Source organism: Aquarana catesbeiana, linkage group LG02 (assembly GCF_042186555.1).
Source record: "Aquarana catesbeiana isolate 2022-GZ linkage group LG02, ASM4218655v1, whole genome shotgun sequence".
In the NCBI taxonomy this organism is placed as follows: Eukaryota; Metazoa; Chordata; class Amphibia; order Anura; family Ranidae; genus Aquarana; species Aquarana catesbeiana.
Genome location: NC_133325.1, coordinates 155,730,835 through 155,755,964, shown reverse-complemented (window position 1 = coordinate 155,755,964; position 25,130 = coordinate 155,730,835). Strand labels below are relative to the sequence as shown.

Here is a 25,130-nt window from a genome sequence, read left to right as displayed (position 1 = left end):
CCTCGGGCTTTCACACTGAACAAACAGCGGAGGCTGTTTTGGGGAGGTTTGCAGGCGGTATTTTTAGCGCAATAACGCCTGCAAACCGCCCCAGTGTGAAAGGGGCCTAAGACACCTTCAGCACTTGTATGCTCACTCGACCACATCAGTGCATATCAATTGGGCATTCTAACACCAAGCGTATGTTGCCCAGATTTGCAAGACTACCACCTGGTCTTCAGTTTATACCTTTTCCAGGTTCTACCAGGTGGGCATCCATGCTTATGCGGATGCAGCTTTCAGCCACAAGGTTCTTGCAAAAGCACTCTTACTTGGGTCTGTTTACCCTTATTATTGTTGGGCTTGTTGGAACAGTACTGCTTGCTTTGTTGCCCACCCTTCTTACTCATTATTTTGGAACATCCCAGAGACTATGAATGTCCAGTCTGTGTCTTGTACTGTACAATTAACGTCAGAAGAATTTTGATTTTGAAAAAATTTTCTTTTATGTTCTCATTATGGAGTATTGTTTGTAGAATTTTGAGGAAAATAATTAATTTAATCCATTTTGGAAGAAGGCTGTAACATACCAAAATATGGAAAAAGTGAAGCAGTGTGAATACTTTCAGGATGCACTGTACAGTATGTATAGAATTTTGTATAAAAAAAGAGATCATTTCATTTCTTATTGATGTGGTGCACACTGAAACTAGAGAATCAGCCTGCTGCTTGTACTAGTTCTATTCCCGGTTTTTAGCCCTTTAGAGCTTATAAGGCCACAGAGACTTTCCTATTGCACCTGCTGTTCTAAGTGTTCCTTTTTGGAGACTGGAAACACTCTGACAAGATGTTTGTTACTCCCCAGTGTGTTTTAGCCTTATACTCATTAAAAGATAATTTTGTTAAAATTTGGCTTTGCCAAACCCTGGCTGGGTTCTCATAGTAATCACCTACAAGTTAGTTTGCACTGCCCATTTTGACTCCAGACCTCTAACCCAACATCCTGTTATTGTGGGACAAGACAGTCCAGGTCTTGGACAGATCAAGGGCACTGAGAAAGTCCTTCCTTCACATCTTTTGGAAGATCCTTATAATAAATGACAGCCTTTTGGGTTAGAGAGGAGTCCTGGGCGGTATAGGGGACTTGGTAATCAGAGGAGTCTCATCTACCGATTGACTGACTAAAGTACAGTCATTTGGCTGGCTTTGCAACACTGGAGCATTCTGCTAGAAGAGCAACTGATCTGGATGCAGATAGACAGTGGCATTGCACTGGCATATATTAATCCTGCTGCAGCAAGACACGTACAGTGGATCCTGCTGTAAGCAGAACTTCAAGTTTCAGTCTTGTCTGCTATGTACATCCCAGGTGTGGACGATCGGCATGCAGACATTTCAGTCAGCAACATCTAGACCCAAGGGAAGGTGTTCCAAAGGCTGTGTCACAGATGGGGATGCTGAATGTGAACCTCCCAGGTTTGGCACCAGATAAGGGATCTTCTACTAAAAGCAATGGATACCCTGTTGACTCAGTACACCCTGATCTTTGCTGTTCTCGCAAACACAAAATATGATTTTCAGCCTCCTGGCTTTAGAGTTTCTCAGCATGGGCTATATAGGCTCCCTGCCTATTCAAACAACGTCACACAGTGCCTCCCAGTGATCTACTCCCCTTTCATCAGACAGCTGGTCTGGTCCAAGCACCTGCACTTGATTTAAACTTAACATGCAAGATGGGGTTAATTTACAAAAGGCAAGTGCAGTTGCACTTTGCTGGGGAATTTTACCCAGAGCTTAGTGAATGGTTTCAAGCTTCACTTTGTAAAGAATATCCAATCAGGTGCAAGAAAGAAAAAAAACACTGTTGCTTGCACATGATTGGATGATGGAAATCAGCAGAGTTCCACCACATTCAATAAACTCTGGGGATAATTACTTTGCAGACTGCACAGTGTATTTGCCTTTAGTAAATTAACCAGAAGATGTATCAGATCACTTGGCCTGATGGCATGATGTTTGACACTGTTGATTATTTCTTGTTACTTTGATACAAATACAGTCAGACGTTAGAAAGGTAATGGAATTGTATTGCATAAAAAAATAAATGTTTTTGTAAAGCAAATAAGGCATTGATATACACTGCATTATGGAATGATTCAGTTTGTTCATATTACACTTAATATGTGTGGCTAGTCGTTAAAAACACCTCTCATTTCTTACTGTCTGGTACACCTCACCCCAGACATGGATAATCCTGCTTTCACGCTAACCATTCATACAAACTCTTATCTTCTTACTGCCCAAGACACTTCACACCAATTGTTGGTCTCACACTGGGTTGGGGATTCATATTCATAAAATATATGTAGGCATTTATTTTTCAGTTGGTCAGCAGTGGCAGAGTTGGTGTGTAAACTGTAGTAGAGGTTGTAAATAAAAAGAATGCTTGAGTCAATTAATAACATGTATGTAGCCCTAGTCTTAAGTCTGAAGTAGCTGTATACCTAGTTGTTCTATCAGCATTGGTGTAAGGTACATGACCTTGCTGATATGGGTTCAGTACATTTTAGTCATTTTAATTTATTCTGTGTGTTGATACAGTTTCATAATGTTAAATATGCATTTATCATGCAACTCTGAGAGCCCATTCACACAGGGACGACTTGTCAGGCGACCTAGTCGCCTGACAAGTCGCCTCCCGTTCTGTTCTATGGAACCGCTCTAAGGGGAGCGACGCAAGTCGCTCCGACTTAGAAAAAGGTTCCTGTATGACTTCGGGGGCGACTTGGGGCGACTTGCATAGACTTCTATACAGAAGTCGTTTTGCAAGTCGCCCGGGCAGTCGTTTGCAGGTCGCCTCGCCCCTGTGTGAATGGGGTCTTAGACTTTCCTCAAACGTAGATTTAAAAACAAAACAAAACAAAAAAACATTGTTGTCTGTCTCTGCTCCACTGTAAAACATTTGGAGCTGTATTGGTATCCTTCTAGACTAGTGTACTTCTATGACTGCCTATTCTATAGAAAAGTTTTTGTTCAGGCCAGAGTTGTTTTTTTTATTTTTTTTTTTTTAGGCTTAACATTTTCAAGGATCTGTTATTTGATTGCTAGTTATTTCACAAGCTTATTCTAGGATGGTTTGGTATGCTCACAAACCAAGTTTGTTTTTTTGACCACAAAATTCACACAAGACCTTTTTTTTCATGCAGTTATCCTCACAGACGAAGAGGTCCAGAGAAAGAGGGAGATGATATTGAAACGTAAGGAAGAGGAAGCACAGCGAGAGTCACAAAGACCCAAAATATCTGAAGAACAACAAAAAATTATTGATATACTCTTGGAAGCTCATAGGAAGACCTTTGATACAACATACTCAGACTTCACCCAGTTCAGGGTAATTTCTTTTTTTAATTTATCTTAAAGAATAACTAAAGGCAAAATGTCCGCAGATGACAGAGTGACGTACGGGTACGTAGTTTTGCGCACCCGTGCCGTTATGCCGACATATATCGGCGTGAGCCGGTCGGCAAGTGGTTAAAAATCCCCATAGGCGACGCTTTAAAAATGTTTATGGTTACATGTTTTGAGTTATAGAGGAGAGCTAGAACTATTGCTCTCACTCTAACGTTGGCGGCGATACCTCACATGTGTGATTTGAACACCGTTTACATATGTATGCGTTCGCTTCTGCGTGCGAGCACACGGGACAGGAGCACTTTAATTTTTTTTTTTTATTGTTAATTTTACTTCTATTTTTCTAGTTTGACACTTTATTTTTTATTTTTTTTATCACTTTTATTCTTATTACAAGGAATGTAAACATCCCTTGTAATAGGAATAAGCATGACAGGTCCTCTTTACAGTGAGATATGGGGTCAATAAATCCCTGCATCTCACCTCTAGGCTGGGAAGCCTGAAATTAAAAAAAAAGAAAATGATCTCAGCTTCCCAGCCAAGGCAGCGCCATTTTTTCGAATGCAGAGGCCGGGTGTGACGTCATAATATCACGCCCCGCTTTTGAACGATTATAGAGACTCTGGGGACCATCTGGTTCACCGGATATCTCTATGGTCAGCATCTGGGGCCGGCGGATCCCTTCTCCGGTTTACCGATGGCAGCAGCGAGCCCAGAGAAGCACCAGAGGGCAGCGGGAGGGGGGAGGGTCCCCTCTCTCCACCAGTAAGAACGATCAAGCAGCTGAATGGTGTAGGGAATCGCTGGCTGAAAAAAAGATATCTGAATGATGTCTGTAACTGCGGGCATAATTCAGATATCACTGCACAAAGTCAAGGACGTCATATGATGGCCAGCGGGCGGGAAGTGAGTAAAGAGATCAGGAAGGGTTTTTTTTTTCCCTGTTGGAGCAAATTGAAACACTTTTTAAAAACAATTTTTGCCTTCCTCTGGATCAGTTGTGGGTTTACAGCAAGGTTCTGTGGATGCAGGTTTGTTAATTTACATATATATTTCTTTTTGTATTGGTTGAAATTGATGGTCATATGTTTTTTTTTTTTTGCTTCACCTCCAATGTGAGAGTCGGCAGAACATGAAGCCTTTGTTTACACACACACACACTTTCTATTGTGATCAATTTTGTCAGGTATTCCATGGTATTGGCTTTGAGAAACCGGATCCCCTCATTGCTTTACACTGCCTAGCTGACTGTTCATGTGTCTGTCCCCTGTCATGACATCATGCTAGATTGCTTAACCACTTCAGCCCCAGAAGGATTTACACCCTTCCTGACCAGAGCACTTTTTACAATTTGGCACTGCGTCGCTTTAACTGCTAATTGCGCGGTCATGCAATGCTGTACCCAAACAAAATTTGCGTCCTTTTCTTCCCACAAATAGAGCTTTCTTTTGATGGTATTTGATCACCTCTGCGGTTTTTATTTTTTGCACTATAAACGGAAAAAGACCGAAAATTTTGAAAAAAAAATGATATTTTCTACTTTTTGTTTTAAAAAAAATCAAATAAACTCAATTTTAGTCATACATTTAGGCCAAAATGTATTCGGCCACATGTCTTTGGTAAAAAAACTAGGGTACATTTTGTGGAATTTACACAGCTTTTAGTTTATGACTGCCTATGTCATTTCTTGAGGTGCTAAAATGGCAGGGCAGTACAAAACCCCCCCAAATGACCCCATTTTGGAAAGTAGACACCCCAAGGAAATTGCTGAGAGGCATGTTGAGCCCATTGAATATTATTTTTTTTTTGTCCCAAGTGATTGAATAATGACAACAACAAGAAAAAAATTTACAAAAAGTTGTCACTAAATGATATATTGCTCACACAGGCCATGGGCATATGTGGAATTGCACCCCAAAATACATTCAGCTGCTTCTCCTGAGTACGGGGATACCACATGTGTGAGACTTTTTGGGAGCCTAGCCGCATACGGGGCCCCAAAAACCAATCACTGCCTTCAGGATTTCTAAGGGCGTAAATTTTTGATGTCACTTTTCACTACCGATCACAGTTTTGAAGGCCATAAAATGCCCAGTTGGCACAACCCCCCCCCCCCCCCCAAATGACCCCATTTTGGAAAGTAGACACCCCAAGCTATTTGCTGAGAGGCATGGTGAGTATTTTGCAGCTCTCATTTGTTTTTGAAAATGAAGAAAGATAAGAAAAAACATTTTTTTTTTCTTTTTTCAATTTTTAAAACTTTGTGACAAAAAGTGAGGTCTGCAAAATACTCACTATACCTCTCAGCAAATAGCTTGGGGTGTCTACTTTCCAAAATAGGGTCATTTGGGGGGGTTTTATGCCACCTGGGCATTTCATGGCCTCCGAAACTGTGATAGGCAGTGAAGAGTGAAATCAAAAATTTACGCCCTTAGAAAGCCTGAAGGAGGTGCTTGGTTTTCGGGGTCCCGTATGCGGCTAGGCTCCCAAAAAGTCTCACACATGTGGTATCCCCGTACTCAGGAGAAGCAACAGAATGTATTTTGGGGTGTAATTTCACATATTCCCATGGCATGTTTAAGCAATATATCATTTAGTGACAACTTTGTGCAAAAAAAAAAAAAAAGATTGTCTTTTTCCCGCAACTTGTGTCACAATATAAAATATTCCAAAGACTCGACATGCCTCTCAGCAAATAGCTTGGGGTGTCTACTTTCCAAAATGAGGTCATTTGGGGGGTTTGAACTGTCCTGGCATTTTATGCACAACATTTAGAAGCTTATGTCACACATCACCCACTCTTCTAACCACTTGAAGACAAAGCCCTTTCTGACACTTTTTGTTTACATGAAAAAATTATTTTTTTTTGCAAGAAAATTACTTTGAACCCCCAAACATTATATATTTTTTTAAAGCAAATGCCCTACAGATTAAAATGGTGGGTGTTTCATTTTTTTTTTTTTTCACACAGTATTTGCTCAGCGATTTTTCAAACGCATTTTTTGGGGAAAAAAACACACTTTTTAAAATTTTAATGCACTAAAACACACTATATTGCCCAAATGTTTGATGAAATAAAAAAGATGATCTTAGGCCGAGTACATGGTTACCAAACATGACATGCTTTAAAATTGCGCACAAACGTGCAGTGGCAGCAATATAAATACATTTTTAAAAGCGTTTAAAAGCCTTTACAGGTTACCACTTTAGATTTACAGAGGAGGTCTACTGCTAAAATTACTGCCCTCGATCTGACCTTCGTGGTGATACCTCACATGCATGGTGCAATTGCTGTTTATATTTGACGCCAGACCGACGCTTGCGTTTGCCTTAGCGCGAGAGCAGGGGGGACAGGGGTGCTTTTTTTTTTTTTTTTCTTTTTTTTTTTTTGCTTTTTTATCTTATTTTTAAACTGTTCCTTTCATATTATTTTTTAAATAATTTTTATTGTTATCTCAGGGAATGTAAATATCCCCTATGATAGCAATAGGTAGTGACAGGTACTCTTTTTTTTTTTAAATGGGGTCTATTAGACCCTAGATCTCTCCTCTGCCCTCAAAGCATCTGACCACACCAAGATCGGTGTGATAAAATGCTTTCCCAATTTCCCAATGGCGCTGTTTACATCCGGCAAAATCATGAAATGCTCGTAGCTTCCGGTTTCTTAGGCCATAGAGATGTTTGGAGCCACTCTGGTCTCTGATCAGCTCTATGGTCAGCTGGCTGAATCACCAGCTGCATTCTCAGGTTCCCTGTTGAGACAGGAGAGCCAGAGAAAAACACGGAAGACAGTGGGGGGGGGGGCATTCCCTCCCACTGCTTGTAAAAGCAGTCTAGAGGCTAATTAGCCACTAGGATTGCTTTTACATGAAAGCCGACCGCTGGCTGAAAAGAATGATACCAAGATGATACCTAAACCTGCAGGCATCATTCTGGTATAACCACTCAAAGTCGTGAATGGCGTACCTGAAGACAAAAAAATGGTTAACAATAAAACACAGTAAACGGTAAAGTATAAAAAATTGCATACCTGAAAAGAAAACATGATAAAACATAATAACAATAAAACATTGCAGAATAGAATACAGTAAAAAAGAGCAGAACAATAGAGAGAGAGAGAACAATGAAACAACAACTATTTTTTTTTATTTTATTTTTTTTTTGTGTTTTTTTTTTTTACACTTTTTTTTTGTAACTGTAACTTTTATAACTGTAACCGGTTCCAGGTTCAGGTCTCTCAAAATGTGATGGCATCTTGGGAGACCCTGTGAAAGTGTGCCTAGTCTGTGCAATGCTGTACCCTACGCTAATACTCAACTAGTGTATGGTAGCGTTCAAAACATTCACTAATGCAAAGACCAGGATTGTCAGGACAGGAGGGACAATAATAGCGGGTGTCACGCCTATGTCCGCGCTTGCTGCAGACACGACATCTTTTTTGGGGGGGTTCGTTGGGTAAGGGTACTCGGGAGGACATAAAAATGTCTCTCATGCAGCCGACTGCATTTGGTTGGGGATGTGAATGGGGGAAGTACGGGTGCTGCAGAAGCGATGGGTTCCCAATTAGGATTGGCGAATGCAGCAGGAAGGGCATTATGGGCACGACGGGCCTGTTTGTCTTCTTCTTGGTGGCAGCGGGACACTACTTGTGCTTGCCACCTCACCAGCTTGAACTGCACTTATGGGACGCGCCACATCACCAAGTGTTGCTGCAGTGCTGGTTTGACTATAACCGGGGTGTACTAGGCCGCTGGTGCTTGCCAGTTCACCAAAACGCTACCAAAAAAACTGTTAGCGATCGCAGTGATCAGGCCTGACTCTGCGAACACTGCAGTTATGCGTTTAGTGTTTTGTAAGTGACAGTGATCGATCGATTCTGCACTTGGGTGGGCTGGGCCGGGCGGAGGGGCAAAACGCAGGTGCTAGCAGGTATCTGGGCTGATCCCGCTAACACTGCGTTTTTGGGAACCCTAAACTACTGGGGACGCTAGTATAGATCTGATCGGATCAGATATTGATCCGTTCAGATACTATACCACTAAGGGAGGTGTACGGTGCGTGTGTGGGTGTTAGCGGTACTGGCGCTAACCTGACGCTGCTTGGGGCTGGTGCTTGCCAGTTCACCAAAATGCTACCAAAAAAACTGTTAGCGATCACAGGGATCAGGCCTGACTCTGCGAATGCCACAGTTATGCGTTTAGTGTTTTGTAAGTGATCGATCGATACTGCACTTGGGTGGGCTGGGCTGGGTGGAGGGGCAAAACGCAGGTGCTAGCAGGTATCTGGGCTGATCCCACTAACACTGCGTTTTTGGGAACCCTAAACTGCTGGGGACGCTAGTATAGATCTGATCGGATCAGATATTGATCCATTCAGATACTATACCACTAAGGGAGGTGTACGGTGCGTGCGTGGGTGTTAGCGGTACTGGCGCTAACCTGACGCTCCTTGGGGCTGGTGCGTGCCAGTTCACCAAAACGCTACCAGAAAAACTGTTAGCGATCGCAGTGATCAGGCCTGACTCTGCGAACGCTGGGCCGGGCGGAGGGGCAAAACGCAGGTGCTAGCAGGTATCTGGGCTGATCCTGCTAACACTGCGTTTTTGGGAACCCTAAACTGCTGGGGACGCTAGTATAGATCGGCTCAGATATTGATCCGTTAAGATACTCTACCACTAAGGGAGGCGTATGCTGCGTGCGTGGGTGTTAGCGGTACTGGCACTAACCTGACGCTAACTGGCGCTAACCTGACGCTGCCTAAGGCGACGCATATCACCACCGGGCGATCAGGGGGCTAAACCTTTATTCGGTAATAAACGGCGGGTGCCCTGACACTATAAAAAAATAAACTAACTAACCAGCGTCACCTGTAACAGTTATACGGTGATCCCTGGTGAAAGGGTTAACTAGGGGGCAATCAAGGGGTTAAAACCTTTATTAGGTAGTATATGGGGGTCCCTGACGCTATAAAATGCTGACGGCGAACCTATATATTTACCTCCCTAACTAGCGTCACCAGTGACACTAATACAGCGATCAGAAAAATGATCGCTTAGTGACACTGGCGACGGGGGGTGATCAAGGGGTTAAAACTTTATTAGGGGGGGTTAGGGGGGTACCCTAGACCTAAAGGGGGCTAACACTAACTGCCCTACCACACTAACTGTCACAAACTGACACCAATGCTGTAATCAGAAAAAAAAAACTGCTTGGTGTCAGTGTGACTGGGGGGGGGGGGGGCAGGGGATCGGGGGGTGATGGGGGATGTAATGTGTGCCTGGCATGTTCTACTGTGTGTGTGTGTTGGTGCACTCACATTGATGTCTTCTCTCCTCGGCACCGGAATTGAAAATACCGAGCTGAGGAGAGATGACATCACTTCCTCTGCTGCTGTTTACTATACAGCAGCAGAGGAATGATTCTATTGGCCGGGAGCAATTGCGAGGGGGGGGCCATGAATGGATGGCCTCCCCCTCACCTCCGATCGCCGGGGGAGAAATGCTGACTGCCTCGGGCACCGGGGGGGGGGGGTCCGACAGGACCCCCTGCCCACGGGAGGCAGATCTTGTACAGGTAAGTGATTCTGCCTGCCCGTGCCATTCTGCCGATGTATATCGTCGTGAGGCGGTCGGCAAGTAGTTAAAGTGTTTGTAAATGATTACCTTGAAAAACAACCCATTCATTTTAAAATGGAAATGAAAAGCAAAACTTTTTTGTACTGTATAGATATGACAAAACATAAATACCTTTTTTTCTAAGTGATCACGTTCCCTCTGTTCTCAGCTGCATACGAGATGGGGGAGGAGAAGCAGCAGTACACTAAGCTTCCCAGTGACGGGCTGTGCAGAGTGGTGGTGTGTCAGGGCATGTCTGATCATTAGAGGAGAGCACACTGAGTTCCCAGCAGAGCTAGAAAACTGACCACGGTGTGCTCTCCTACTTAGTGTGGTCAGTTTTTAATAGGGAGGCAAGGGGACTAGCAGGAATGACATTTCACACAAAAGCAATACAAAGAGAAAAGGATACTTTCTTATTCAAGTACAATGGTACAGCAAACACATATCGGGAATATGAAATGTTGGGGTAACAAACGCTTTAAGGACCTTGTAAAGGCTTTGCAAGAACTCCAGTGAGGACCCAATAATGGATACTTGTGACAGCAAATGGGCAGCACCCAGACTGTAGTACAGACAGGATCCTCTCACACTATGGACCAGAACACTATGGGGTTAAAAATTCCTGTGTTGCGGCGCTTCTGAAGCGCTTTTCAGGTGCCTCGGAAGCGCTGCCCATTCATTGCAGTGGGCAGGAGTGCTTGGAACCGTCCCAAAGATGCTGGTTGCAGGACTTTTCCGAACGTCCCGCCAATGCACTGCCCGGGTCTGAAAGCACCCATTGTAATGAATGGGAGACAGTTTTCAGGTGCTTTACAGGCACTATTTCTAGCGCTAAAACACCTGAAAACTGTGAAAGGGGTCTTAAAGTAGGACAGCAGGTTGACTCCTGGTCTACACTTCCTCTGACAATGTTTAGTCATAATGAAACTTTGAAAGGTTTTTAAAAAAAAAAAAGCTACCTCCTTTGCTTTTTCCCCCCTATATTTGACTTTCCTCTTTTGCTAGCTGTTTAATAATGTTGCATTATTATTAGTGTATGCAAGTACTTGTCATACAATAAATGCTTTGGTTGCTGTTTTAACTTTTGTCTCTGTTGGGAGGATTTATTCTAATTTCCTATCCAGATGAAACCCAGGGCAATGCTGTTAGCTGATGTCCTTGTAGATGGCAGGATTCTAGATGGTAGTGAATACCCAGTGGTTGATAGAACCTCTCTACCTAAAATATGTACCAGAAAAAGGAAGGAAGAATTAAATTGAAAAGTTGTGAATTTTCTTTCTATTTGACGTGGATCAATTTTATTTTTTTTACATTACCTAAGTTTTTAAACTGGCCTTTTTTTTTTTAATCTTTTTTTTTAACTTAAATGCACAGCCTTTGTTTTGGCATTTAATACAGCAACCTGTTTTAAGACTTACTTTGATTAAAACCTTGGATTGAGCCATCAAATAAAGGCATATCTCACTCCTCTGACTCATTTGCTTGTGTATACATTTTAGCTTGCACTATTGAGCTCTGTAAACAGATTCTTATGATGGGGAGATTAGGAGAAAAACGTGAAACAGAGCCTGACGCACCACCTCCTGCCTGCAAAGATAATTGACTAATATTTGTACACAGCACTTCATATTTACCTGGCAATTTTTTTCTCCCCTTATAATAAATAATGGAAAATATTTACAAAACCATTACACATTCCCTTTAATCAGGTAAAACTAGTGAATGCCATTTCAAATAACTTTAATATAAGTAAAAGTAACTATTCAGTATACTTTTTGCAATAGTACTATATCTTGATCAAGAACATCTCTTCCTGTGATTCACTAGCTACCTACAGTTGTGCTCATAAGTTTACATACCCTGGCAGAATTTATGATTTCTTGGCCATTTTTCAGAGAATATGAATGATAACACAAAAACTTTTCTTTCTCTCATGGTTAGTGTTTGGCTGAAGCCATTTATTATCATTCAACTGTGTTTACTCTTTTTAAATCATAATGACAACAGAAACTAGCCAAATGACCCTGATCAAAAGTTTACATACCCCAGTTCTTAATACCATGTATTGCCCCCTTTAACATCAATGACAGCTTGAAGTCTTTTGTGGTATTTGTGGATGAGGCTCTTTATCTTCTCAGATGGTAAAGCTGCTCATTCTTCTTGGCAAAAAGCCTCCAGTTCCTGTAAATTCTTGAGCTATCTTGCATGAACTGCATGTTTGAGATCTCCCCAGAGTGGCTCAATGTTATTCAGGTCAGGAGACTGAGATGGCCACTCCAGAACCTTCAATTTATTCTGCTGTAGCCAATGACAGGTCGACTTGGCCTTGTGTTTTGGATCATTGTCATGTTGGAATGTCCAAGTATGTCCCATGTGCAGTGTCCTGGCTGATGAATGGAAATGTTCCTCCAGTATTTTTTGATAACATACTGCATTCATCTTGCCATCAATTTTGACCAAATTTCCTGTGCATTTGTAGCTCACATATCACCAAATCATCAGCGATCCACCTCCGTGTTTCACAGTAGGAATGGTGTACCCTTCATCATAGGCCTTGTTGACTCCTCTCCAAATGTAGTGCTTACGGTTGTGGCCAAAAAGCTAAATTTTGGTCTCATCGCTCCAAATGACTTTGTGCCAGAAGGTTTGAGGTTTTTCTCTGTGCTGTTTGGCGTATTTTAAGCAGGATACTTTGTGGCATTTCTGTAGTAATGGCTTTCTTCTGGTGACTCGACAATGCAGCCCATCTTTCTTCCAGTGCCTCCTTATTGTGCATCTTGAAACAGCCAAACCACATGTTTTCAGAGATTCCTGTATTTCACCTGAAGTTATTTGTGGGTTTTTCTTTGCATCCCAAGCAATTTTCCTGGCAGTTGTGGCTGAAATTTTAGTTGGTCTACCTGGGGTTTGGTTTCAACAGAACCCCTCATTTTCCACTTCTTGATTAGAGTTTGAACACTGCTGATTGGCATTGTAAATTCCTTGGATATCTTTTTATATCCCTTTCCTGTTTTATACAGTTCAACTACCTTTTCCCGTAGATCCTTTGACAATTATTTTGCTTTCCCCATGGCTCAGAATCCCGAAATGTCAGTGTAGCACTAGATGAAAGATGCAAGGAGTCCAGAAATTCATTGACCTTTTATATACACACACACACACTAATTACAAGCAAACAGATCACAGGTGAGGATGGTTACATTTAACAGCCATTCAAACTCCTTTGTGTCAACTTGTGTGCATGTTATCAGGCCAAAATCACCAGGGTATATAAACTTTTGATCAGGGTCATTTGGGTAGTTTCTGTTGTGATTATTATTTAAAAAGAGTAAGCACAGTTGATTGATAATAAATGGCTTCAGCCGAACACTAACCATGAGTGAAAGAAATGTTTTTGTGTTATCATTCATATTCTCTGAAAAATGGCCAAGAAATCATAAATTCTGCCAGGGTATGTTAACTTATGAGCACAACTGTATGTCAGTATGGATAAGGAATATTTAGCACCTGGGGTAAATCATTTTTCACTTTACTTCACAATTATAGCATTAAAGAAAACACTTCTTTAGGATAAGACTGATCTGCTTAAAATTGTTCTAACCCCAACATACATAATGAAACAATTATGTAAGTAGAAATGTTTTAACTTCATGAAAGTTAGCAATGTATGTGATAAATGGCTTTAGGCACGAATAAAGAGTTTTGTAGAATTATTTAAAATATTTCAATTTCCTAGATATAAATGATATCTGTAAATATTCATATTTTAATCCACCTTTTAGTCTAAATGTATCACCCCTTTAAGCCTGTAAGAGGTTTTTTTTTTTTTTAATCTGTCACTATGTGCCACTCCCAGCAATGGCTTTGTTGAACAAGTCCTACAGGTTATCCAGTTTTAGAATAAACCACATCATTATTAGTGTAGTAAGAGGGCTGTTTGTGTTATGGAAGAAATCATCACAAAATCACTATAAAAAAAAAACAAAACACAAAAGTGAGTACACCCCTCACATTTTTGTAAATATTTCATTATATCTTTTCATGTGACAACACTGAAGAAATTATACTTTGCTACAATGTAAAGTAGTGAGTGTACAACTTGTATAACAGTGTAAATTTGCTGTCTCCTCGAAATAACTCAACACACAGCCATTAATGTCCAAACCGCTGGCAACAAAAGAGTACACCCCTAAGTAAAAATGTCTAAATTGGGCCCAATTAGCCATTTTCCCTCCCCGGAGTCAGGTGACTTGTTAGTGTTACAAGGTCTCTGGTGTAAATGGGGAGCAGGTGTGTTAAATTTGGTGTCATCGCTATCACTTTCTCATACTGGTCACTGGAAGTTCAACATGGCACCTCATGGCAAAGAGCTCTCTGAGGATCTGAAAAAAAGAATTGTTGCTCTGCATAAAGATGGCCTAGGCTATAAGAAGATTGACAAGACCCTGAAACTGAGCTGTAGCACGGTGGCCAAGACCATATCAATACAGGTTCCACTCAGAAAAGACCTCGCCATGGTCGACCAAAGAAGTTGAGTGCACATGCTCAGCATCTTATCCAGAGGTTGTGGGAAATAGACGTATGAGTGCTGCCAACATTGCTGCAGAGGTTGAAGGGGTGGGGGGTCAGCCTGTCAGTGCTCAGACTATATGCTGCACACAGCATATGCTCTGCATGGCTGTTGTCCTAGAAGGAAGCCTCTTCTAAAGATGATGCAGAAGAAAGTCCACAAACAGTGTGCTAAAGACAAGCAGACTAAGGACATGGATTACTGGAACCATGTCATGTGGTCTGATGAGATCAAGATAAACGTATTTGGTTCAGATGGTGTCAAGCGTGTGTGGCCGCAACCAGGTGAGGAGTACAAAGACAAGTGTGTCTTGCCTACAGTCAAGCATGGTGGTGGGAGTATCATGGTCTGGGGCTACATGAGTGCTGCTGGAACTGGGGAGCTACAGTTCATTGAGGGAACCTTGAATGCCAACATGTATTGTGACATACTGAAGCAGAGCACGATCCCCTCCCTTCGGAGACTGGGACACAGAGCAGTATTCCAACTTAATGACCTCAAACACACTTTCAAGATGACCACTGCCTTGCTAAAGAAGCTGAGGGTAAAGGTGATGGACTGGCCAAGCATGTCTCCAGACCTAAACCCTATTGAGCATCTATGGGGCATCCTCAAATGGAAATTGGAGGAGCGCAAAGTCTCTAACATCCACCAGCTCCGTGATGTCGTCATGGAGGAGTGGAAGAGGACTCCAGTGGCAACCTGTGAAGCTCAGGTGAACTCCATGCCCAAGAGGGTTAAGGCAGTGCTGGAAAATAATGGTGGCCCCACAAAATATTGACACTTTGGGCCCAATTTAGACATTTTCACTTAGGGGTGTACTCACTTTGTTGCCAACGGTTTAGACATTAATGGCTGTGTGTTGAGTTATTTTGAGGGGACAGCAAATTTACACTGTTATACAAGCTGTACACTCACTACTTTACATTGTAGCAAAGTGTAATTTCTTCAGTGTTGTCACATGAAAAGATATAATTAAATATTTACAAAAATGTGAGGGATGTACTCACTTTTGTGAGATACTGTATATGCTACTACCCATTCTGTGCAGAATTCTACTTTAGTTCACTAGACTGCAAACCAGAAAACACTTTGTATAAAGTCGATCTACCATTGATACTCCGGTACTAACCATACCAAATTTAATACAGTCGTGTACATTTAGTACATATGTATGGGGTTTTACCCAGTATAACTGTAACGTTTGTGTTCTTGCATAATTGGCAACTTTTTTCTTTATGGAACACATCTGGAATGTGGCAAAACACATGAAAACATACTGGAATGCAATTAAGGTGAGGGGGAAAATGCACCAAAACTCATAAAAAATGCACATGCAAAAATGCATCTAGACAGCAGAAATTGTGCTGTGAACTGGCCCTCATTCGTTTTGCTGCCCTACCTGCCCCCTCCTCCATGCACTTCTAAATGCCACCCTAATTTCTTAAAGCAGACTTTAGCATTGAGTTTAGGTCTATTTGAAAGCATACCCGCCCAAAGGCTAATCTAAAAATACTCTCTGCACCCAGCACCACCCAATGATACTTGGCCATCTGGAAAAGCGCTAGAATTACCAGACCTTTTATGAACTTTGCATCATGCATGTAAGAAACATTGCAGCTACCAAACAAATATTAATAAAACACCAAATAAAAAGTCAGATGACCAGGCAAAAAGTCAGGTCTCAAGACTGGATAGACAGAAATACAAATCCTTTGGCAGGTAAAACAGCTCCCATAAAGATATATTTCAGGTGTTTAGCCGCTATTCCTGCCATCTTTTAGGTGAAAGGACTGTTCCACTTTTTTGGTCTAACTTGGTTTTCTATGATTATACCTTTTGAGCTTTTCTGAATAACTGTGAATGAGATGCTTTCCTTTGTAGAAGTTCATTTGACACCCAAGTTATGGAAACATCAGCAGCCTCATTTAGACTTAAAAATATATTTTTTTTCTTTTTAAATCCCGTAGTATTTATTATAAGACTTTAGTCAGTAGTACATTGCGTCCATATCATATCATCATATCATATATATATTTTTTTGCTAGAATTTCCTCTTAAAGGGTTTCGGTAAACACATGTATTTTGACAGTGTGCGTTCGTCCGCACTGCTGTCAGATTGGGAGCAGCAGTGTCTGTGCAGCTTCTGAGTCCCAATAGGGATTCATGGAACATCTGTGCATCCCCGTGTGGGCAAACATGGCATTTACGCAGGCAAATGTTTAGAGAGGACCTTTAGCCCCCCCAAAAAAGTAAAATTCAGCATCGACATATACTGTAGCTGCTGACTCTTAATAAAAAGACACTTACTTGTCCAGAGATCTAGCGCTGTCCTCACCCAGGTAGGTTCTTTGCCAGTCTTTGGGTCCCGGGCTCCAGCATGTTAACTTTGGAAAGCCAGCTGTGACTCCTTGTGGCTTCACAGCCAGCTTCCCACTGCGCAAGCCGTGCTGCTCTTTGTGAACGGTCCCGCAGCCTTCTGGGACCTGTGACATGTTCCAGAAGGCTGCGGGGTGGGGGGTGAACTTCCACCTGAAAATTCCATCCGATCCAAGTGGGAGCTGGTACCTGTCAAAACCAGGTACCCGCTCCCCCCAAAAAATATGGGGGTGGAGGCCTAAAAGCGCAACTTCCCCTTTTGGGTAAATTTCCGCTTTACGTACACTCATGTAAACAAGGCCTATCACACACACAGGGTGTACATGGTTTTCAGTGATTCAGCCGTCTCATTTGTATTGTGAGCAGAAGCAGTAAAGCTCAACCGCTGCAATGAATGAAGATGAACCTGAGTATGTAATGAACAAATATGGCTGCCCTCATGTACCTATAAAATTACAAACGATACATAAAATGTTTTCATCAATGCACAAGAATATTTACATCAAGCTATTTTTTTATATGTACTGTACAAAATATCTTTAAAATCTATTCTGGATCTTGATTTTTATTTTATTTTTTGTGCAGCCTCCAGTCAGAGAAACTCCAACAAGAAGAATTACAAGATCCTCATCTGTTCAAACACAGAGTTTTTCCTCAGACTCAGACCCCTTCAATTCCTCTCCAGGTAAAAATTTAAAGTTCTCAATTCATTCTTTTTTTTTTTTTTTTTTTTTTTTGTAATTTCATTAAATATAAAAATATTAAAATAGCTCTAAAAGACCAGGGTCACCCTGTGTAAGTGTAAGTTTTTGAAATGTATGTACATACAGTACATATATACATATATTTATACAGTGTTTAGCATAAATTAGTACACCCCTTTTGAAAAAGTAAGATTTTAATCAATAGCTCAATCAACAATTTCCAAAATTTTGACAAAACTGATTTTCTTTATCGTACATCATGGGACACCGAGCCACAGTAATTGCTGTATGGGTTATTTGGCACCCTCAAGTGATGGACACTGGCACACCCTAGACAGGAAGTTCAATTCCCCATATAACCCCTCCCCTTACCAGGAGCACCTCAGTTTTTTCGCCAGTTTCTTAGGTGTTGGTCACGAGTAAAGATGTGCTGTGCTGAGATCCCGGGATCCAGTGCTTTGTTTCTTTCCAGCCACATTTCCTGGCGCGGTGCTTTACAGATCCCTGAAGGTTTTTTTTTAACTGAGCCCACTGTGAGTGGTGAAGATTGGGTCTGTCTGGTTTACCACAGAACCCTGCAGCTGGATAAGGCCAGTGGAGATTCCTAAGGAATTTTTCTTATTCTTGCGGGTTTTCTCCTTTAAAAGTAAATGTTGTCATGCCTAAAGTCGCCACTGGGGGCTCTCAAGAGCATGTACCTGTTCCATGCTTGTCAGTCTCGCTCTGTGTCAGTACAAGCTGCACGCTTCCTCCAGCCCAAGCCCAGGTAAGACGTGGGAAAGGGTTTTTTTTTTTTCTTTTAAAATGTCCCCCACCTGGACAGCTTCTCTCCAGGAGGCAGAAGGAGCATGGGCCAGTCGACGGTTTGCCGCGCTGCTGCTGCCGCTATAACTGCGGTTCTCCATCCATCAGCTCTCCTCGTCTCCTCCACCCCAGCCCCCCTCCACATGCGATCCTGTTGGATTAGAAGCCCACTCGCGCGGGAAAACAATCTTTTTTAAAAAGAGTGGGGGGGGTGTGGTGGGAAGACGGTGAAAGGGGGGGTGGGGCTTAGTGGCGTTGACGTGCCTCAGACGTTCACAAACAGCGGTGCGTTTGTGAACGTCTGAGGCATGTCAGGTGTCAGGTGTCATTCCCAGGACACATTTACTTAGCATCAGGCTGAGCATTAATAGCAGGGCAGTTGCTGGACTATCTCCTCAGCAGTGGGTGAGTGGGTGCATTTTGGTAGTACCTCTGCATTTGTGCTTGGCGCTATGGACAGAGGGGGAGGTACAAATGCCTCAAAAAACAAGGGCACAAAGGGGTCGCCTGCAGGCTCTAAGAATCCTCCCTCTGCAACACCATCCCCCCCCCAAAAGGCCTTGGGAGGCTGGCCAGAGTGAGCCATCAGGGTTGTCAGGGGTTGCAACTGCTTCTGACAGTTCAGCCCTGTCTATATTACTGAGGAGGTTTTTTTGCTCAGCCATGATTGGATTGGAGGAAAGATTAGCTGCTTTAATCGCATCTTCACATAGTAGAAGAAAACACATTAGGTCCCCTTCTACCACTCAGGATCCTCAAACAGAGGAACAGTGGGAGAGGGAAGATAAATCCCCCTCAGGGGACCGTGAAGAGACTGATGACTCCTCTTCAGAGGGATCAAGTGGGGAAGGACCTTCTTCAGCTGGTCTGCTCCACATTTAAGCTACCCTTAACTGAGTCGGTTGAAAAGTCCACTTCTTGTTTGGGTTCATTAAAACCTCCTCAGGCTTTGCGTGCCTTTCCTGTCCATTCGTTGCTGGAAAAGCTTATGTATTCTGATTGGGATCACCCAGATAAGCATTTTTTCACCCCTAAAAAGTTTTCTAGACTTTGTCCTATGGAGGAAACATTTACTAAAATGTGGAGTATACCAGCAATTGACGCTGCTATATCCTCTGTGAATAATAGCTTGACTTGTCCGGTTGACAATGCACAAATGCTTAGGGATCCAACTGATTAAAAATTGTAATTCCTGTTAAAAAACATTTTCTCCTTGGCAGGTTCAGTGGCTCAACCTGAAGTGGCGGCAACTGGGGTATGTCAATCCTTGAGAGACCATTTGCTCAAGGTTTTCCCTGAACAGCAGGCCCAGGATCTAGCCGAGCTGCCGGCGGCTTTGTGTTTTGCAATTGACGCAATCAGAGATTCTATTCTTCAGACCTCTCACCTTACACTTGGGTTGGTGCACGTGCGTAGAATCTTATGGCTGAAAAATTGGTCAGCCGAAGCAAAAAGCTCCTGGCCAGGTTTCCTTTCCACAGTGAAAGGCTGTTCGGGGATGATTTGGATAAATATATCCAAAAGATATCAAAGTGGAAAAGTACCCTTTTGCCAGTTAAGAAAAGGAGTAAATGTCCCTCATTTAAACAGGCTCTTTCTCCAGTGCAGGGGCATCAGCCTCCAGGCAGTCGTGACGGCCTCCACCATCAGGTTCAAGAGGTAATCCTCAGGGTACACCCCAGGGACAAAAGAAGTCCTGGGGGAGGAAACCTGCAAGACAGAATGCTAAAGCCTCTATGAAGGGGCGCCCCTGCTTGTTCGAGTGGGGGGAAGACTTCTGCAGTTCTCAAGAGTCTAGCAGGGGGAATTTCAAGACAGATGGGTGGTCTCCACAATATCTCTAGGTTACAAGTTAGAGTTCAGAGAATTCCATCTCCTGGTTTCCTCAGGTCAAATGTTCACAAAGATCCAGAGTAAAAGAAGTCTCTCTTTCAAGCGTTAGACCGACTTTTGTCGCAAAAAGTGATCATTGTGGTCCCCATGGAAGAGCAGGGGTTGGGGTTTTATTCAAACCTTTTCACTGTGCCAAAACCAAATGGAGATGTCAGACCCATTCTAGATCTCAAAGATCTAAACCGGTTCCTGAAGATCTGCGTGGAATCAATCCGATCAGTAGTCTCCATCGCCAGAAGGGGAAGAGCTTCTGGCGTCAGTTGACATCAAGGATGCATACCCGCATGTGCCTATTTTCCCCGCTCATTGAAAATATCTGCGTTTTCGAAGTAGAAAAACTTCACTTTCAGTTTGTAGCCTTGCCTTTCGGTCTAGCTACTGCACCTCGGGTGTTTACAAAACTTCTGGCCCTTCCTCTGGCCAGATTAAGGACTCAAGGTATAACAATTATAGCTTACCTAGACGACCTGCTCTTGATAGACCGGTCGGTAGCCCACTTAGACCAAAGTATGGTCACCACAGTAAACTACCTGGAATACCTAGGTTGGGTCCTCAACCTAGAGAAATCTTCTTTAAAGCCAGTAAGAAGATTAGAGTACTTGGGTCTGGTTATAGATACAGCCCAGAAGAGGGTGTTTTTACCCCAGGCAAAGATAAGCGCCATAAAGGAGCTGGTTCAGGTGGTCAGGGCAAAGAAAGGGTCCTTCTATTCGCCTTTGTATGATGTTGTTGGGGAAGATGGTGGCTTCTTTTTAAGCGGTTCCCTATGCTCAGTTTCATTCGAGACTGCTGCAAAACAGTATCCTGTCTGCCTGGAACAAGAAGGTGCAAGCACTAGATTTTCCGATGCGTTTGTCGCCAAAAGTGCGCCAGAGCCTCGGTTGGTGGAGGATATCCGAGAATCTGCAGAAGGGCAGCGCACCTAGCCCAAAAGGCCTGGACATTCAGGTTGCAGAATTCTCCTGTCAGGATTCAATCCGATAATGCCACAGCAGTGGCTTATATCAGTCACCAAGGGGCACCAGAAGTCATGCAGGTAAACCCTATCCTAACCTGGGCAAAAAAGCATGTGCCGTGCATATCGGCAATCATCCTTCCAGTGGTAGAGAACTGGCAGGCGGACTACTTAAGTCACCAGCAGTTGTTCCTGGGGGAATGGTCCCTTCACCCTGGATATCTTCCTGGTTAATAGCCAAAGATGGGGGATCCCAGACATAGATCTGTTTGTGTCCCGGTTCAACAACAAAGTCGACAACTTTGTGTTTCTCTCCAAAAACAAGGGACCCACTCACATGCGGAACAGATGCATTGGTGACCCTGTGGGGTCAGTTCTCACTGATTTATACATTCCCTCCTATTCTGCTGTTACCTCGAATTCTTTGCAGGATCAAGTGGGAAAGGAAGTTGGTAGTTCTTGCGGCCCAGAAGATCTTGGTATGCAGAAATAGTAAAGATGGCGGTAGGGGCCCCATGGACCCTACCACCATGTCCAGACCTGCTATCGCATGGACCAGTATTCCATCCTACCTTACAAACGCTAAATGTAACAGTTTGGCTATTGAAACCCACATTCTGAAGAATCGTGGGCTTTCAGGCTCAGTGATATCTACTTTCATTAATCCAAGGAAGCCAGCTTCCAGAGTCATTTTTTGTAGTCTGGAAGGCATGTTTCCTGGTGTGAATCCAGGGGTTGGCATCCTAGAAAGTATGTTATAGGTAGAATCCTTGCCTTTCTGCAAATTGGGTTAGAGATGAAGCTGGCCTTGAGTACCATCAAATGCCAGGTCTCTGCCTTATTGATTTTGTTTCAACATCCACTTGCTTCGCATTCTTTGGTCCGAAGCTTTATACAGGGGGTAACGCCGTTTAATCCACCAGTTAGAGCACCCCTGAACCCTTGGGACTTGAATTTAGTTCTGTCGGCGTTACAGAAACGGCCTTTTGGGCCGATACGACATATTCCCTTGGTCCTGTTGACAAGGAGGCTAGTTTTTCTGGTAGCTATATCTTCTGCAAGAAGGGTATCAGAATTAGCAGCTCTTTTTTGTAAAGAGCCATATTTAATCATTCACAAGGATAGAGTAGTGTTGCGTCCTCATCCTAGCTTTCTGCTAAAGGTAGTTTCAGGTTTTCATCTAAACCAGGATATTGTTCTACCTTCATTTTTTCCAGAACACTGTTCTACGGAAGAAAAATTACTACATTCTAACTAGATGAAGTGAGAGCAGTCAAAATCTATTTGAAGGCGACTGCTCAGATTCAGAAAACAGATGTTTTGTTTGTGTTATCTCAAGGTCCTAGAAAAGGACAGGCAGCGTCAAAATCTACTATTACAAAATGGATTTGGCAAGTAATTATTCAAGCTTATGGTTTGAAGAGGAAAGTTCCACCTTTTCAAATCAAAGCGCACTCCACCAGGGCTGTTAGTGCTTCGTGGGCAGTGCATCACCAAGTCTCCATGGCTCAAATCTGCAAGGCCGCAACTTGGCCTTCAGTCCATACATTCACCAGATTCTATCAGGTGTATGTAAGAAGACATGAGGATATCGCCTTTGGGCGTGGTGTGCTGCAGGCAGCAGTATAGGTCCTCCGGTCTGATTGCACCCTACTTTTGTTTGTGTCTTCCTCCCCTCAGATAGCATTGCTCTGGGACATCCCATACAGTAATTACTGTGGCTCTATGTCCCGTGATGTATGATAAAGAAAATAGGATTTTTATAACAGCTCACCTGTAAAATCCTTGATCCTGATCCTGTACATCACAGGACACAGAGGTCCCTCCCCTCTTTCTGGTTACACGTGTATTGCTTTGCTACAAAACTGAGTTACTTCCGGTAAGGGGAGGGGTTATATGGGGAGTTGAACTTCCTGTCTAGGGTATGCCAGTGTTCATCACCTGAAGGTGCCATATAACCCATACAGTAATTACTGTGGCTCTGTGTCCCGTGATGTATTCCAAAAAAAGGATTTTACAGGTAAGCTGTTATAAAAATCCTATTTTTATAAAACATTTGTTAAGTTTTGTTAGGAAAAATACCTTTTTGTGTGTTCAAATTAACAAATCAATGGCCCGCATTTGTGGGAGTGTTTTGTAGTATAGTTTTCCATAGAAGGTGTTGATTATGAAAGGAAAGTAAAGGTTTTCGGACGAATCTGTACGGGTGTACTCATTTATGCTGAACACTGTATATATATGTGTGTGTATATATAATTTATATATATTCTACAGTACTGTGCAAAAGTTTTAGGAAGGTGTGAAGAAATACTGTAAAGTAAGAATACTTGCAAAAATATATATTTTAATTTTGTTTATTTTTATCAATTTTCAAAATGCAAAGTGAGCAAACGGAAGAAAAGTCTAAATAAATTCAATATTTGGTGTGACCACCCTTTGCCTTCAAACCAGCATAAATTCTTTTAGGTACACAAAATGCTTGTGCGCACAGTTTTTGAAGGAACTCGGCATTAAAGCGGGATTCCGGCCGTAAAAAAAAAATTAAAAGTCAGCAGCTACAAACACTGTAGCTGCTAACTTTAAATAAATACTTACCTGTCCTGGGTGCCCGCGATGTCGGCCGCCCGAGGCCGACCCGTCCCTCGGCTCTCGGGTCCCGGCACCGCCTTCCTAGGTAAGGGAAACAGGCAGTGGAGCCTTGCGGCTTCACTGCCAGTTTCCTACTGCGCACGCGCGAGCGGCGCAGTGCTCTGTGAATGGCCCCGTGGTGTTCTGGGAACACACATAGTTCCCAGAAGACAACGGGGCCGCTTACCGAGGAACAGAAGACGCCGCGGAAAAGGAAGAGGCAGATTAGGAAGACTGCCTAGCAACAAGGGTTTAGGTAAGTTTTAATTTTTTTTTTTTTTTCAAATGTTTTTTTTTTTTTATTTTTTTAGGATTTTTGGTGTAATTTTTTTTTTCAGGGTGGCCCTCCACTTTAAGTTTCTTTGGCCAACATCTTCGTCTTGGTCCTCAACGTTGCCTGATCAATGGTATTCTCATTGCTGAGAAATACAGGCAGATACTTTCTCATCATGCCATCAGGGAGGTGTGTGATTGTCCCCAAATTTATTCTGCAGCAGGACAATGGCCCCAAACATACAGCCAATGTCATTAGGAACTATCTTCAGTGTAAAGAAGAACATGAAGTCCTGGAAGTGATGGCTTGACCTAGAGGTCGACCGATATGGGTTTTTCTCTGGACGATGCCGATATTTAGAAATCAGGCCGGCCGATGTCCGATATATGATGCTGATTTTTGCGGCCGATACTTTAAGACGATTTTTCTTTTTTTGGCAGGTGGCACTGGTTGCCACTGATTGGCACTGGCAGGTGGCACAGGTTGGCATTGGCAGGTGGCACTGGTTGGCACTGATTGGCACGTGGCACTGATTGGCACTGGCAGTTGGCACTGGCAGGTGGCACTGGCAGTTGGCACTGGTTGGAACTGGCAGGTTTCACACTGAGCCGATTTGTCAGTTTCACTATATGTAACTCAGTGCAAAGACCAGCTGTCAGAATTCAGCGTGATGTCGGGGGTGGGCGGGGCCCTGCAGCTATCAAACACCAACCAATGATTGGGCTGCTAAAGAAAGTGGGCAGGGCCATATACACGTAGCGGCCCGCCCAGATCCCATCCCATTGGCTGGTGTTTGATATCTGGGTCCCGCCCACCCCCAGCATCACGCTGAATTCTGACGGCTCCTCTCTCTGCATTCAGTTGCAAATCAGTTTCACACACTGAGCACAGAGCCGCTCAATGTGTAAAACTGTCAG

General features: G+C 43.0%; 1 protein-coding gene across 2 annotated transcripts in view; it reads left to right on the top strand.

The window, feature by feature from the left end:
* VDR (vitamin D receptor) overlaps nt 1-25,130 on the top strand; it is a 315,543-nt gene that overhangs the window by 256,462 nt on the left and 33,951 nt on the right. For both annotated transcript variants that reach the window (XM_073613663.1, XM_073613662.1), the window contains 2 exons: nt 3,186-3,370; nt 17,541-17,640. In XM_073613663.1, coding sequence (XP_073469764.1) covers nt 3,186-3,370; nt 17,541-17,640 — 285 coding nt within the window. The remainder of the gene's footprint in view (nt 1-3,185; nt 3,371-17,540; nt 17,641-25,130) is intronic.